The sequence below is a fragment of the Lacerta agilis genome, chromosome Z, assembly GCF_009819535.1.
Source record: "Lacerta agilis isolate rLacAgi1 chromosome Z, rLacAgi1.pri, whole genome shotgun sequence".
NCBI lineage: Eukaryota > Metazoa > Chordata > Lepidosauria > Squamata > Lacertidae > Lacerta > Lacerta agilis.
This window is the reverse complement of record NC_046331.1, coordinates 17,523,698-17,540,169: the sequence shown is the minus strand read 5'-3', so window position 1 is coordinate 17,540,169 and position 16,472 is coordinate 17,523,698. Positions and strand designations below refer to the sequence as shown.

Genomic DNA, 16,472 nt, shown 5'->3' with positions numbered 1-16,472 from the left:
CTAGCCATGATGACTATGCTCTGCCTCCACAGATGGAGGCAGATATGGTACTGAATACCAGTTGCCGGAAACCACAGGACTCTTGTGCATTGGATCCTGCTTGCTGCTTTCCCATTGGGGAATCTGGTTGGCCCCTGTGTGGACAGGATACTGGACTAGGTGGGCCATTGGCCTGATCTAGCAGGCTCTTCTTATGATTATATCATGCACCAATTTATTCTCTCAGATCCAAGAGCTTTTTTTTTCATCATTCAGGGCCTTACAAAACCCCATGCTGACCTGCTGAACCAGATCTTCTGTAGACAAGATGAAGAGAGGCTTTGCTTAATTCAGCGACAATTGGGTTTTTGCAAGGCCCAGAATGACTAGAAAAGCTCTCAGACCCAGAATTAACTTCTACACAATTAAAGGATTCCTACATTGCGTGGCTTTGGACTAGATGACTCCTGGAGGTCCCTTTTAGCTCTACAATTCTCTGACCCTATGATTCTACAATCGGAACGCAGGTCAAGTGAAAGTGTGGCCAAGTCCTCAGACTGCCCTTGAAGGATGGAGATTCCAGGTTTACCCATTGCAGCTATTTGTTCTCTTTGTTTTTAAAACAATCAAGCAGTGTATAAATTTTATGACATTAAAAGAAACACATAAATAAATAAGCTATGTGTGTGGACATGTTTCTTTATTGCCTAGAGAGCAGGACTGAAACACATGGGTTGAGATTGCGGCAGCGCTGGATTTTGACCAAGTCAATCCTCCACAAATCACAACCACAAAAACATTTATCACTTTATCCTGGTACCCACACTTTTTTTTTTTAAAGGAAAAAATTCTAAAGCACATGTAAAGTATCAAGACATTTGGGCCTCCCCCCTGACCCTAGTTTTCTGAAAGAAGTTCTTTTCATAATTTAGAATTCATGGGGGAGGGAGAAAAAAAAAGAATTTAGAATTCATAGAATAATAGAAACTGTAGAGTTGGAAGGGCCCCCAAGGGTCATCCAGTCCAACCCCCTGCACTGGAGGAATCACAGTGAAAAAATCTGACCTGGGGCTATCCAACCTCTGCTTAAAAACCTGCAATGAAAGGGAGTCCACAACCTCCCTAGGTCATAGAATCAAAGGACTGTAGGGTTGGAAGTGAGCTCTAAGAATAATCTAGTCCAATGTCCTGCAATTCATGGCTTTAACCAGCCTCTTTTGTTTCAGTCCACAATGGAGTTTTTTTCTCTATTATACCAATAGTTCAGGAACTTTTACCGTTTCATAACTAAGCAACATTTTAACTGCCTGTGCAACTTTTTTTCTGACTACAGTACCGTATGGAAAAGCACCTGAATCTGACCCTTGGCGAAGTAAACCATTTTATGACTTACCAAATGTGTCATCTCTTGTCTGCTAGGGTAGTGGAAAAGGCTGGAAAGAGCTTTTAAAAGGGGGCATCCTGTATTTCCATGTTTTTCCTTGCTGCATGTTTTATAATGTTAGATCTCTGCTGGGGTTCTCTCACCAAAGGTGTCTGCTCCAAACTTGGGTCTTGGCTTCCAGGAATCCAAGAGAATCTTCCTTCTGTCTTCTGCAGTATTAGCTGAAACATTTTGCCCATCACCTGGGATCTTTTAAACTGGAGATGCCATGGGGGTTTGAACCCAGGACCGTTTGCATGACAAGAAGGGATGCCGCCACTGAGCTGCAAGGAAGGGCCCTTCTTTAAAAGGATTTATCCAGCAAATGCTGCCTTGCAATTCTGTATCCCCTCAGCTAATAATAATAATAATAGTAATAATAATAATAATAATAATAATAATTATACCCCACCCATCTGGCTGGGTTTCCTCAGCCATTCTGGGCAGCTTACAGCATATCTAAATACATAATAAAATCATCAAGTATTAAAAACCTCCTGAAACAAGACTGCCTTCAGATGTAATTCTTTATCTCCTTGACATCTGAAGGGAGGGCGTTACACAGGGAGGGCGCCACTACTGAGAAGGCCCTATGCCTGGTTTCCTGTGATTTTGCTTCTCACGTTGAGTGAACCAGCAGGAGACCCCCAGAGGAGGACCTCTGTGTCTGGGCTGAATGATGGAGGTGGAGAGGTTCCTGCGGGTATACTGGGCCAAGGCCATTTAGGACTTTAAAGGCCCTGGGGGGCAGGGTTGCAAATGCTTCCTTGCTCTCCACGACAACAGCTGGACTCCCTGGGTAAATAGAAAGGCCTTCAGCACATCGTGAGCAGAGTCAGCTAAGGATTGCAAAAGCTCTCAAATGTCCACTAGATGGCACCAGTCATCAGTTCTGCAGAGGAGCTGGGTAACCTGCAGAAGCATGATATTTCCCTAGACTACAACAAACAGAGATGGTGATCCAGGCAGGCTTGCTGGCTTTTTTTTTTTTGCCCCTGGAAAGTAACAGGAGACATTGGTGGTGAGTCTTAGTCCGCTTTTCAGCGGGAAGGAAGCATTCTCAAAAGCAGAAGGGAATAAAGTGCTACAAGCCTAGTGTTTGTGTGTGCCAGACCTCTTTAATCCCTGGGTCCATCAAGTGCTAAAATTTAATCATACCAGATCAGCTTCCTGGCAAGGGTGGTGGTTTTCAGCCAGTGTGCCGTGGCACCATTGGGTACCTTGAATGAAGGCCAGGGGTTCCGCAGGCAACTCTGTCCCTCTTTCCTTCCTTCCCTCCTCTGATGCCCTCTCATGTCTCTGCCTCCCAAAGGCTTGCACAGCTATTTTGTTGCAGCAGCCCTGGCTACAAGCTCCCCAGGAGAATGGTGCCTCTGGGGCTGGCCAGGGGTGCTTCCCAGATCCCTGTGAGGAGGCACCTCTTTGGGGCAGGGGTCGCAGCTCAGAGACCAGGGGCGGCAGCTGCGGCTGCCCAGAGCACTCCCAAGGAGAGGAGGCTGAGGGAACACTCCACAAGGGAGGGTGAGGGGCTGCCAGCTCTGCAGGCAAGGGGTGGCATAATGAGCCCCACAGCGTGCTGCAGAAAGAATATAGTTGTCCAAGGGAGCCGTGGACTCAAAAAGGTTGAAAACCTCTGGCCTCTGGTGACGTGTAACAAGAACTAAAGAAAGGGCTCTGTGAGAGATGGCAAATGGGTGGGGTCCCTCCCTCAACTTGCAGATACAATGGTACCTCTAGTTACGTACTTAATTCATCCCGGAGGTCCATTCTTAACCTGAAACTGTTCTTAACTAGAGGCATGCTTTCGCTAATGGGGCCTCTTGCTGCTGCTGCACCGCTGGGCACACAATTTCTGTTCTCATCCTGGGGCAAAATTCTCAATTCGAGGTAACTCTTCCAGGTTAGCACTTTGTAACCTGAAGAGTTTGTAACTCGAGGTACCACTGTAGTGAGAAGGGATAAAGCCGGAGTTTAGATTGTGGACTAGAAGCAGCAGGCTGGAAAAGCAGACAGAGAGAGCCATGCCAGATCTCTGCTTGAATCCAAGGCTGTGGCTATGGGAGAAACAAGTCCCTTTTGGGGGTGCTGGTGCTATGAACCCCTCCATCACAGACTCAGGTGTTGTGTTTGTGTGTGTGTAAATAAACCATATATCATAAGGACACTGTGGTCACCAGATGTGGCTGGACTCATGGGCATTCAGTGAAGCTGGGTGCTGGAAGATTTAGGATAGATTTAAAAAGTCATTCTTAAACTGTGGAACTCACTCCCACAGGAGGCAGTGATGGCCACCAACTTGGGTGGTTTCTAAAGAGGACTAGAGGAGGAGAGTATTATCAATGGGTTCAAGCCAGAATGGCTATGCTCTGCTTCCAAGTTTCCAGAAACTGCAGGTAGAGAGAAAGTGCTCTTGTGCACAAATCCTGCTTTGCAGGCTTCCCAGTGAAAACCCCTGGTCAGCCACTGTGAGAACTAGATGAGCCAATGGCCTGATCTAGCAGACTCTACTTATGTTCCTATGACAGCAACAGCAACAAAACAGGTCTCTCCCATATTGGTTTCTACAGCCATAGCAGGTGCAGTTAAGTTTGACTTCACCCCCAAAGGAAAACTCCATTTCTCCCAAAACAGACGGATGCCAACAGGTCAGGGATGATGGGAGGTCTATGTGCAGTACCACATGCTGCCCACTCCTACTGCCACTGAAGAAATACTCCAGAAACCCTTTGATTGCTTCCTTTAGATATTGCCCAGACCAATTCTCTGTATATAACAGCTTCCCACCCACCCCTTTTGGGACCCTCCGTAGACAACCTTAGTGGCCACCTGGTACTGCCTTACCTATAAGCAAGAACTTTACCTGTTGGATAGCTGCTTGCAATGAAAGAAAATAATACTGCTGACACAGAAATACAGACAGCCTGCCTCCAGACCACAAATGGCAGGGGTGTTTTCTGCATGCGGGGGGTTCTGTGGCAGGGAGAAGTGCCATTATACTGTCATTGCCGCTTTGGGAAGAAGGTTGTGTTGTGGCTTAGAAATAGCTGTGTAATGCCAGTATCCTACTCTCCTGAAGCAGGACAAAAGCAACTTGAATTTCAGCCCAACAATTCGGACATCATGGACTACAAACTTGAAAATGGATCTGATCTGCAGGGGTTTTTTTGTGCCTTTTTACCCTGCAGAGTGTGCTGTTGGCCCCCACCCCCTGAAAGAACATGGAAAGGTTGGGAAAGGCTGGTGCTGCCCTCACCCCCACCCCTGGCTGCTGACATTGGGAAAGGAAGGGGATGGAACAGCCCCAGCAATTGACTGCCTAGCCTGTACTTGGATACCTGTAGTCAAGGAGAGACCAGCCTGCTTCCAAATAATTGGCTCTGTTGCTAAATTGTCCCAGGCCTCAAAACATTGCAGTGTTTGACCGGAGATGTGTGAGAGCATGGCTATTGAGGCTGAAGGGAGCTGCAGTTCCACAGCAGCTAGAAGGCAGCAAGATCCCCAGTCAATAGTCTCTCTACAATCCCACCAGGCTATGCAGGTGATCAGGGACATGCTGCCCTGAGTGGACAGGTGAGGCCAGGCCCCATCACTTGCAGGGGGAAGCAGGACAGGCCACAGGCTCTTTTCTTGTTGATGGAGCTGCACAGCAGCCCAGAAGGCAGACAGGCAAAATAGCAGGAAGTGTCTTGTGCTGAGAGGCTTATCAGGGAACCTGTAGCCCTTAGGCTCCCAACTCTCATCAGGTCCAAGCAGCCTGGCAAGAAGGGAAGGGAGGATGAGAGCTTCCCAAAATTTATTTTCCAGCACCTGGTCCCATTCAACTGAAGGGACACTCTGCATGCATGTAGATGTAAAGTCAGAGGAAAAGAAGGAGATAGCAAAAATAACTGGGATGGATACCAAGAGGAAAACAAATATTTGGGGGTAAAGATTATTAAAAATATCGCTAGGATTCCAGACATAAATTATAAAGAAGCATAGAGAAAGATTAAAAAAGATATGAGATCTTGGAAAGGTAAAAACCTGTCTATCTTAAGTAGGGTTAGAGCAGTTAAAATATTTTTGGTTTCAAAATTACTATATCTATTCCAAGTTATTGCAATGCTGATTAGAAAGAAGTGGTTTAAAACATGGAATAAGGTTTTTAAAAATTGGATTTTTTTTGTTGTTGTAAAAGAGCTAGAACATCAGTTATAGTGAATTATTCCCCTCAGGAGGAGATGGGATGGGGGATATCAAATTTAGAATCTTATTATGAAGCGTTCCGATTGAAATATTTAATAGATATTGGCTATAATGATAAGACTAAATGGGTTAGAATGGAGATCGAAATAAATAATGGAATAGGAAGAGAGGGGATCTTTATTAGAGATACGCAGACGGCATGTAAGAAGACGATAGGACCTAGGAAAATAGCTCTAGGAATTTGGAAGAGTTGGAATATGAAATGGACGCCTATACAGGTGAAACTCGAAAAATTAGAATATCGTGGAAAAGTTAATTTATTTCAGTAATTCAACTTAAAAGGTGAAACTAAAACTTAGGATAAATGAGTAGGAACAGAAGTATATACTGTCATATATAGCCAATAGTATGGTGATTTTGATGCTTGTTATTGTTAGACCTCCTACTGAATGACTTTTTGTAACCTATTTGATGTCCCTGGGTGAAAGTGTGACTATAAAGAACGTAAATAATTTTTTTTAAAAAAAGAAAAAAAACTCTGCATGCATGTCCCCTCTCCCCAAATATGGGACCACCCATTGGTCTCTGCTGAGAAAAGGGGTGCCACAAGCCCACAGAAAGCTGCTAACAAGGTGCATTTGAATACTTTATTAACTTCTGTCTTTTCCTACCAAACTCCATCTCTAACAAACGTGCTATGTTTTATTTCCACCCAACACCCACCACCCATTTTTTTTTAACATATACATTTAAATTGCAATTTATGTTACAAAGAGAGAGGAGGGCGTTCTGTAGAGCTAATAGTACATGTCTATTTACAGGTCATCTGCAGTCAAACAGCATTGCAGCACCTTAGCACAAGAATGTCCAAGGCACTTCCCTTGGGTGCTGCCAAGGAAGAGCTAGCTCTGCAAGATTTCCTTCAGCTTCAGCATGTTGATGGGGGGTATCTTGGCCACCTCAAAGAAGACCCTGTAAGTGGGGGGGAGGGAGGGAGGGAGAGAAGGGGGTTAGGAGGTCCCACCTCACAGCAGCAGTTTCAACACTCAAAACTTGGAGTTCCAGCTTTAGAATTTGGAAGGAACTTCACCTTCCAAGTCTCTCTCCCCCTGCCCCAAGCCACATTTTTGAGTATGTTACTAAGCCAGCTCCAGCATTTCACAGCTTAAGGTAAAGGTAAAGGGACCCCTGACCATTAGGTTCAGTCGTGGACGACTCTGGGGTTGCAGCGCTCATCTTGCTTTACTGGCCAAGGGAGCCGGCATACAGCTTCCGGGTCGTGTGGCCAGCATGACTAAGCCGCTTCTGGCGAACCAGAGCAGTACACGGAAACGCCATTTACCTTCCTGCTGGAGCAGTACCTATTTATCTACTTGCACTTTGACGTGCTTTCGAACTGCTAGGTTGGCAGGAGCAGGGAGCTCACCCTGTTGTGGGGATTCGAACCGCCGACCTTCTGATTGGCAAGCCCTAGGCTCAGTGGCTTAACCCACAGCGCCACCCACATCCCTATTTCACAGCTTAGCTCCAGGCTATTTGAAGGACTGTATTCCCTCATATGAATCTGCCTGGGCTTTGAGATATTCAGGGGAGGCCCTTCTCTCCATCCCACCACCCTCCCAGTCAAGCTTGGTGGTGGTGTGGGAGAGGGCCTTCTTGGTGGTGGCTGTTCCCAGACACCTTAGGGAGTTGTCTCCTGTCATGAATGTGTAGTATGAATGTTAGGTCCAAAAGAAAATGTAGAATTCACAGAGCATGATATGCTGGCAAGTGAAGTGAGAAACTAGTTTTATCAAAGAAGAATGTATGACTGTGGTGCTGTTTACTGAAAGAAGGAAGGAAGGAAGGAAGGAGTTTGGATTTGATATCCCGCTTTTCACTACCTGAAGGAGTCTCAAAGCAGCTAACATTCTCCTTTCCCTTCCTCCCCCACAACAAACACTCTGTGAGGTGAGTGGGGCTGAGAGACTTCAGAGAAGTGCGACTAGCCCAAGGTCACCCAGCAGCTGCATGTGGAGGAGGGGAGACGCGAACCCGGTTCCCCAGATTACGAGTCTACCGCTCTTAACCACTACACCACACTGGCTCTCTTTTTGAAAGCAAAAAGCCTTAGACAAAAACAGGGAGGAACTGGCAATGGGCCGCAGACATGAGATCAAGGTCCAGAACATACTGTCTGCCTGCTCTGAAGTACGACTGAGAAGGGTTTTCTTGATGATGGTCCAGGAGGAGAACAGGAGAAGTGTGGTGGAAACAGCCCTTCTGCAGACAACCCATGGATGGCAATGGGAAAGACTATAAAAGGGACCCCTTTGCATGCCCTCAGTGTCGCCAGGACCAGTACTACAACCCGACACCCACAGCTCTTGCAAAGGTCTGAACAACCTATGTGAAGGGCCGTGTGAGTTGGATGAATGTGTGCGTGTTTGAACCTCTTGGTATCAAGATATTCATGTATGCTTGATTATATCAAATGAATGTTACATGAAAGGTGTGTAAACCCAGATCTGGTCTCCAATGTGTCTTATTGAAAGTCCTATAGAACATGGAATGTCACTTGTCTCTCTGGATTTTAAAAGAAGAAAGTCACCATGGTTTTGTAACACTCCCTCTTTAGAGAAGCCAGACTGGCTCCCTCCTTGCTCTCCTTCTACTGGCAGGTGAATATTTCTTTGTTCCAACAGGCTTTGGGGGAACTCACTGCTTTTAAGGAAAGGGCGTGCATATTTTATACATCTATATAGTTTTAGTCCTATTATTGTTTAGTTGTTTTCTAACAATTCCCCCCAAACACACACCTCCCTGTTTTTAGCTTTAAAAAAAAGAAAAGAAAATCTGTAAGCTGCCTTGAGGCCCTATCAGGAAAAGGTGACGTGTACAATAACAATATGTCTACAACCTGCCTTTTCCAAGCCTATCCTCCTTCCTTGGAGAAAAGGCAAAAGTGGGATAATGGCCCTGGGCTGCCAGTACTGAGAGTAGCCAAGTAAGGATTCTGCTTAGGTACAGATTTTTTTTCTTATGCAGCTCAAGGAAGAGAAAGAAAAAGCCCTACCGGTGGGAGTACTTATTGTGCACAGCATTGAGTTGTTCATCGTGTTTGTAGGTCAGCATGAAGTTGAGTTTCTTCATCAGAGGGTAAAGCTCTTGAGCTTTGTAGCCACTGTAACATTCTAGTGCGGGACCCTGTTGGGAAAGAGTGAGTGAGTAAGGGGCCTTCTTTGCCCTACCCTGATATGCCTGAGTATTCACACAACCGGAGGCTCCCCTAGCAGCTTTGTGACTTGGTTCTGGCTGCCCCACCCAAAGGGAGCCCTGCTTTAACGTCCTCAGCCTCTCTGTCAGGTTCAGGACCCACCAGCTGCAAGGCCCTGCCCACCAGCTCCAAGGCCACCCACTCACCCAGCCCCCGAGGTTCTTCATCTTGAGCGCCAAAAGGAGGCAGGCGGAAGCCAACCGGGAGGCACTTTCCTGTGCGAAGCTGTAATCCTGTAGGGTGAGCTCGCAGATGAAGCGAGCCAGCGTCAGAGTCTCCATGTTGACATGTGTATACTGCAGAGATGGAGAGTGAGAAGGAGGAAGCCATTGTGAGAAGAGGTCTGAAGCAGAGTCTGTAGCGGTCAGAAAGGACTGTCCAATGTTCCTTTGGTAGCTGTCACTGTTATGAGACATGGAACAGGAAACTACCTTATGGCGAGATGGACCCTCAGTCAATCTAACTTAGTGCTACTTACACTGTACTGTTTACACTTACCCTACCTGATGCTAGTGGGGATTGAACCTGGGAACTTCTGCATGCAAAGCAGATGCTCCACCACTGAGCTATGGCCTCTATAGCCTAGATTCACAGCAACCTATGGGGCTTAGCCAACCCTTCATGTGCCCCCCCCCCCAAACTAGGAGGCTGCTTGAGGAAAGGTCCTACAGGATCCTAACAGCAAATACACCTTTTGTGTCAGTTGCTGTTATGAGCCTCATAGAGGAAGCTGCCTTACGAGCCAGACCATCAGTCTATCTAGCTCAGTACTACCTGCACTGACTGGCAGCAGCTCTCCTGGGCTTCAGGCAGGGGACATTCATAGCCCTACCAGGAGATGCCACTGGGGATTGAACCTGGGATCTTCTGATGATGACCTAGCCGAAAAGAAAAGGCCCAGGTAACGTTTCACAAACACAGGGGCCAAACCCCGGGGTTGCTACCGACCTTGGCATATTGCCGGAGGAAGCGGTAAGCGATGGGGATGTTGATGTCAAAATTGAGCGCTATCAAGATTTTCTTTTCAGTGGAGAGGAACGTCTTCCTACTGTATGCATCATCACAGAGGTACAGAAAGTCACCCACACAGGGTGGGCAGCGATCCTGCAGGGAGAGAGAGAGGAAGGATTGGGTGGGGAAGGGGTGGCTCCTGCTACATCCTTTAATCATTAAAAAAACAACTAAACATTGATAGAACTACACACACACTCAAAAAAAAAAATTAAAACTCTACAAAAAAACACACACACAGTGCCAGTCCTTTCCTTAAAAGCAGTCAGTTTCCCAACAATAAGGTCTTCACCTGCCCATGGAAGGACAGCAAGGAGGGAGCCAGTTTGGCTTCCCTAGGGAGAGAGTTTCTATGTTGTCTGAGAGGAGCCACCACCAAGAAGGCCCCCTCCCACATCCCCAATACGGGCTAGTTGATGTTCCCAAGCACTTTTCAAAGGCAGCCCTACAGTAGTTCAGAAGGGAGGTGACTAAGGCATGCGTCATGGTGGCTTGCTGCTTGGGCTAACCTCAAACTTGGAGGCAATGATGATGGCTGTGGAGCCAATGAGCTGCAGTGTCTCTCGGATGACGATCTCTTTCGCCAAAAAGTGGTCCAACAGCTTGACTGCCAAGTAAAGTGTCTCATGATTGAGCTCAAAGTTCTCCTGAGGAGGGAGGCAAAACAAGCCAGGTTTAACATTGCCCAAAGACTTCCTAGCCCTAACTGAAGTCCTAAAGGATAGAAACTTGAGGGCTGTGTTATCTTTAACGGCAGGCTGGTCCTGCCAGGATGTTATTAAGAGGCAAAAAGCAAAAGCAGGCAGCTTGTCTATACCCAGAATGGCCCTTGGGCAGAAAAGAGTTTCTTTCAGTTTGGGCCCCCTGTATGCAGCAGCAGCAGCTCTGCCCCTCGAGCTGCCACAACCTGTATAGTATTTCCCACCAGGAACAGGATTAGAACTCGCTCCCACCTTCTGCTCCACATTGCGGTGCTCCAATCCAAATGACCACGAACTTCAGGGTCAACGGACAGTGTGTTGCAGGAAGAGCGCCAGAGGATGGAACAAGCTCTCTACCAGGCAGGTTAAAGCTACACTGCAGCTGTGGACAATTCTCTCCATGCAAAACGAATCACTGAGTCCCAAACAGATCTTTTGCTATTTCCTTCCTTGCTAACAGTCCACCTACAGCTTTCTTCCTTGCCCAACTAGGCTCAATCACAAACAGGGGGACATGAATTGTGTCGCTTGGATGGATGGGTAGATGCCACCCACATAGGAAGCATCGCAGGGGGTTGGACTAGAAGGCTCTTGGAGAACGCTTCCAACTCTACCATTCTGACACCCACCTGCACTTCCACCATCCAGTTCACCAAAATGGCCCGCATTTCTGTGGTGATGTCAGGCTGATCCTTCATGTAGTCCGGGAGCAAGAACCTCTCCTGCAAAGGAAGGAATAGGTGAGAAGGAACTGTGCCAGCAAGGTGCCCCTGCTCACCCCCAGCAGTTACCCAAAACTTCCACAGGGAAGAGGGGTACCAAAGAACAGCCCTTGTTCTGGTACCAAGCAAAAGATCAAAGCGATTGGCACATGGGTGGTGCCAGAATTTGCACCGACTATGGCTTCTTTTCGGATTCGCAGAAACTGGAATTACTCAGAGGCACGCTGCCTTTGACAGTATAACCCCCAATACTGGCAGCTTCAACTCATGCACACCCTGGTGAGCTTTCTTTGCTCCAGGGGGCTGAACTGTGGAGTAAGGAAAGCACACCCACCACCCCAAGGCCTACTGCTCGTCCCCACACTACCTCACGTTCCCGCATGTAGATAAAGATGTCCATGGCATATTCACAGTTGGCATAAGGGTCGCCTAGCTGGCCAATGATGTTGACTGGCACCACCTGCACATCAAAGCATGAGAGTATAAATATAGATATAGATACAGAGAGGGGGGGAGAGACAAACATATTCCAGGCCTCAAACTGCTTTATTTTCTACTGACAGGAAATAAAACGCCTTCTGAGATCTTAGTTCAGCTCTGCCCTTTAGATGTACACAGAAGCTCTACTCCTGAGCTACAGCACTTCACCAGTCTTCCACCCTAAGTGCTCAGAGTGGGGCTGGCGGGCTTCTAATTGCAGTAACTTGCAGCTGGGCCTGTAGACATGGGCCTAAATGCAGCGAAAGTCCACGGGCTCTGGATGCAGGCATAGAGCCGCAAGGCCCATCACATGACCTTTGTTATGTGACAAGCTTCTGAGCAGATGCCTAAAGCCACCCAGCAGAGGGAAAAGGATAGCAGCTCAGGGGCAGAGCATCTGCCTGGCATGCATAAGGTCCCAGGTTTCAATTCCTAATGGCACCTCAGAATAGGGCTGTGAATGTCCCCCGCCTGAAACCCACGAAAGCTGCAGTCAGTCACTGTAGGAAATACTGAGCTGAATGGAACAATGGTTTGACTCATTATAAGGCAACTTCCTGTGTTCTAATGTAGATCCATCAATGTCTGCAGAGAAGTGGACTTCCTAGTTTCCGCAAAAATGGTGATCGGACTGAAAATCTGACGGCTAGTAACCATTGATCAAGACACACCTTCATTGTCTCAGAGCAAGTGGGGTTCCGAGCCAATGCCATTTTATCCTCCAATGTCATGGATTGGTGAAACTCCTTTTCTTTGTCCTTAATCACATCCTTCTTAGCAAAGTTGTCAGAGTTTGGTGGTGCTTTCTCAGACGCATCTTTGCTTAGAAACCTGAAAGGGGACAGAGGCATGGTTCAGACCTGTAATGGGACATTAGGACTGCTTGGCTGGGGTGGGATGCCTACCCCCAAGGACCTCAGGCATGACTCCCAGCATTAAAAGAGCAGACCTAAGGCTTCCCAGGCATCACCAAGAGTGGATGTTAAATGACAACACCTTCCCCAACCCCAAACTGCCTCCCTGGTTTCTATACCTTTATAAATGTAAAGGTAAAGGGACCCCTGACTATCCGGTCCAGTCGTGTCTGACTCTGGGGTTGCGGCGCTCATCTCGCTCTATAGGCCGAGGGAGCCACCGTTTGTCCGCAGACAGCTTCCGGGTCATGTGGCCAGCATGACAAAGCCGCTTCTGGCGAACTAGAGCAGTGCACGGAAACACCGTTTACCTTCCCACTGGAGCGGTCCCTATTTATCTACTTGCACTTTGACGTGCTTTCGAACTGCTAGGTGGGCAGGACCGAGCAATGGGAGCTCACCCCGTGGCAGGGATTCGAACCGCTGGCCTTCTGATCAGCAAGCCCTAGACTCTGGTTTAACCCACAGCGCCACCTGGGTCCCCTATAAAGTGGTACCTCGACTTACGAATTACTTGACATATGAATTTTTCGACTTACGAATGAAAAAAGTGCCCGCACGCCTACAAATTTTTCGACATCCGAAGGACATCCGTTGGCAGTTTTAGATGGGGTTTACTTGACTTACGAATTTTAGATGCGGTTTACTTGACTTATGAATTTTTCCAAATTTTTCGTTTCCAATGCATTCGTATGGGAAAATCGCTTTTTTCGACTTACGAATTTTTCGACCTACGAATGTGCCTTCGGAACCGATTAAATCCGTAACTCGAGGTACCACTGTACCTTCATAAGGAAACTCAGGAGACTCAATTTCAGACAGTTTTATCACCGGCTACAGTGGGTTAGAATCATTCTAAAAATAAACAAGCCCACCCTAGCACTACCAGATCTGTACCAAGAGGCCAGTACTCACAATTCAGAGAATGGCTTTTGCTTGGGTGGCTCCCAAGTGGTATTTGCTGGGACTTGCTTCATTCAGGATTAATGGAAATTAAATAAATGGTTGCTTTAGTGCCAGAGGGGAGAACAGAATGGCAGTTTTGACAAAGCCCCTTTTAGAAAGAGTTTAACTTCCTGTCAGCATATCCCAGAGCTAGGCAGAAAAATGTTGCCTAGCTATTTCTGGAACATAGGAAACTTCCTCACAATGAAGCAGACCATTGGCTCACCTAGCTCAGTACTGTAAATACTGGCTGGCAGCAATGGCTCTCCAGGAATTTAGGAGGGAGTTTATCCCAGACCTACCTGGAGATGCTATATGGGATTGCACCTGGGGCCTTCTTCTAACCACTGAGCCCTTCCTTATCTGGATAGAACAATGATTCTAACTGAGAAAACAAGAGAGATTGTGGGGGGTGGGAAATGAAACCCCAATATTTGTAGGCATCAGTGATGGAACAGGGAGGAAAGCTGTTATATATACTTCAGTAAATACCGTATTTCTCGCTCCATAAGACACACTTTTTTCCTCCTAAAAAGTAAGGGGAAATACCTGCGCGTCTTATGGAGCGAATGGTGGTCCCTGGAGCTAAATCGCCCAGGGGCCAAAAGCAGATTGTGCTTTTTATTTTACAAAGAGAAAAGGGGGTGTTGAAAGGACCCCGCTCAGCAGCTGATCAAAAAAACAGGGCTTTACCCTTTGCAAAAAAAAGCTGCAAAACTTTTAGCTGATCCTAAAAAAAAAAACCCCAGGGCTTTACCCTTTGCAAAAAAGCTGCAAAACGTTTAGCTGATCCTCAAAAAACCAGGGCTTTACCCTTTGCAAAAAAGCTGCAAAACTTTTAGCTGATCCTCAAAAAACCAGGGCTTTTCCCTTTGCAAAAAAGCTGCAAAACTTTTAGCTGATCCTAAAAAAACCAGGGCTTTTCCCTTTGCAAAAAAAGCTGCAAAACTTTTAGCTGATCCTCAAAAAACAGGGCTTTTAGAGGAGGAAAACCAGAAAAATATTTTTTCCCCCTTGTTTCCTCCTCTAAAAATGAGGTGCGCCCTATGATCCAGTGCGTACGGTATAGACCAGCCTAGCAGAGGCGGACAGAAGCATCTCCTAGGCAGGTGGCACATGCAGCCATCAATGCGATCCATTCTCCTTGTTAGAGACAGGCAAAAAGCCACTGACACACGAGAGGCTGGTGCCACAGTTTGGTAGGACACCTGGCTAGGTGCCACCAGCTCCAGACCACCTATTAGGATTTTTTTGTGTTTTCATGACACAGGGGTAGATCCCAGAAGTGGCGGGAGGGGGAGATGGGGGCACCCTAACCCAACATGTGCTCAACCTCTCACATTTTCAGGATGTGTTCGTCGTTCTTGGGGACGTGCCTCAGAGTTGTTGTCTCTGAGGCTTTCTTGGCCACCTCCTTCTTTCCTTGCTTCTGTAATGGCTTGTGGGCCTGCAGGGGAGAAGCAGAGAGGCTGTTACCTGCACACATCCACTTCGATGGAGGCTGTAACCTCCTGGTTTTAGAAAGGCTGCCAATTCTCTCTTAGCCCTGGACAACAGTGGGAAAAGATCCATTCTTCCCAGACAAGTTAAGAGGAGACGAGAGGCAGGCAGGTTGATAATGGCACCATCACAACACAGGCAGTGGGGTCACCCCAAACCTACCCCCAGAAAGAAGAGCACATACTTACATTGGTCATATCCCCAAATGCAGAACGCTTTAGGCAAGCATCGCGGGGGGCTCGCTTTACCACCAGACAGCTCACCTCCTAAGATAAAGAGAGGTTAGCCAGAACAGGCCTGTGTACAACAAGGGCCCTCACCTGAACTGCCTCAAACCACCCCTTCCTCTAAACCCAAAGCCTTGTCCTTGCAGACACAGAGACCAGGCAGGCAGGATTGTGCAGCTCTCTGGAACAGAGCTAAGGGTATCAGTGGATGGGCACATTCCTGTGTTCCTAAGCAGATGCCCCCATGAAGTCCACAAGCCAGGCTTTAAGCCAAGAGCCTTCCCCTGCTGCCCACCAGTGGTACACTGCCTCTGAACATGGAGGTTCTACCTATCCTTCATAACTCACAGCTGTATATCTATACCACTCCATGTACTTGAGAGGTTTCCCCTCTCAACACATGGATATCCAGCAAGATGAGAATGGTTAGTGTCAGATTTGGACCAGGGTCCAGATCCTGCCTCTCAGGCTACCCTACCCTACAGGGTTGTTGTGGGGATTAAATGGGGAAGGAGAGAACCATGGACACCACCTTGCACTCCTTGGAGAAAAATATGAGATAGAGATGCAATTTTTAACCCCCCCCCAAAAAAACCCCCCCACTGCAGAATGGCCCAGAAGGGAGGGCTGTTGTCCATCGCTTGACACAGCAACCTACACTCAAGCAAGAGGCTGGGATGGTAGGATGTTCAGCGCAGGCAGAGCACCTCAGCATGGGGTGTGGGGAGAGTGGATGAAGAGGCCTCCCTCCTCCCAAACTCACCTCCTCCTCTTGGGCTTTATCCGCAGTTGCTGCTCTGTCCTCTTGGGACAGCATGGACTTGCGGGGGCGTAGCATCTTCCCATGCAAAACCAATCTCTCGAAAGAAACCTGGGGATGCGGAAGAATGGAGGTTGGAAATACTAACATCTTGGAGGGCAACAACCCAGAAGGGACTTCCTTCCCCCCACCCCCACCCCAGGAGCGGAGAGCCCAGAAAGCCTAGTTCTGCCCCACGGGCGCAAGGACGAGAAACACCGGCTGAGCAACTGTTTGGCTTACAGGGCAGGGGAGTCCCGAGAGGAAAGACCTGGCAATAGCTGGGCACCCTGAAACAATGCGTGGTCAAGAAGGACGCTGAAGAGTTCA

General features: G+C 47.6%; 1 protein-coding gene across 1 annotated transcript; it reads right to left on the bottom strand.

The window, feature by feature from the left end:
• Positions 1 to 6,422: 6,422 nt before the first annotated feature.
• On the bottom strand, positions 6,423 to 12,516 carry CCNB3 (cyclin B3). Its single transcript, XM_033137659.1, has 8 exons — positions 12,429 to 12,516; positions 11,645 to 11,737; positions 11,185 to 11,277; positions 10,364 to 10,501; positions 9,792 to 9,947; positions 8,990 to 9,139; positions 8,643 to 8,773; positions 6,423 to 6,559 (listed from the first exon to the last, which is right to left on the bottom strand). The coding sequence occupies exons 1-8, from the start codon at positions 12,486 to 12,488 to the stop codon at positions 6,490 to 6,492; spliced, it is 891 nt and encodes a 296-aa protein (XP_032993550.1). The 5' UTR covers positions 12,489 to 12,516; the 3' UTR covers positions 6,423 to 6,489.
• Between the last annotated feature and the right edge of the window lie 3,956 nt (positions 12,517 to 16,472).

Bases quoted from the DNA above. Each gene is read 5' to 3' on its own strand.
- CCNB3 (XM_033137659.1), bottom strand. From the start codon at position 12,488: ATGACATTGGAGGATAAAATGGCATTGGCTCGGAACCCCACTTGCTCT. The intron at 11,738-12,428 runs GTGTGTCTTGAT...TTTGATGTGCAG, and splicing joins CTTGCTCTGAGACAATGAAG to GTGGTGCCAGTCAACATCAT. The intron at 10,502-11,184 runs GTGGGTGTCAGA...CTCCCTCCTCAG, and splicing joins ACTGGATGGTGGAAGTGCAG to GAGAACTTTGAGCTCAATCA.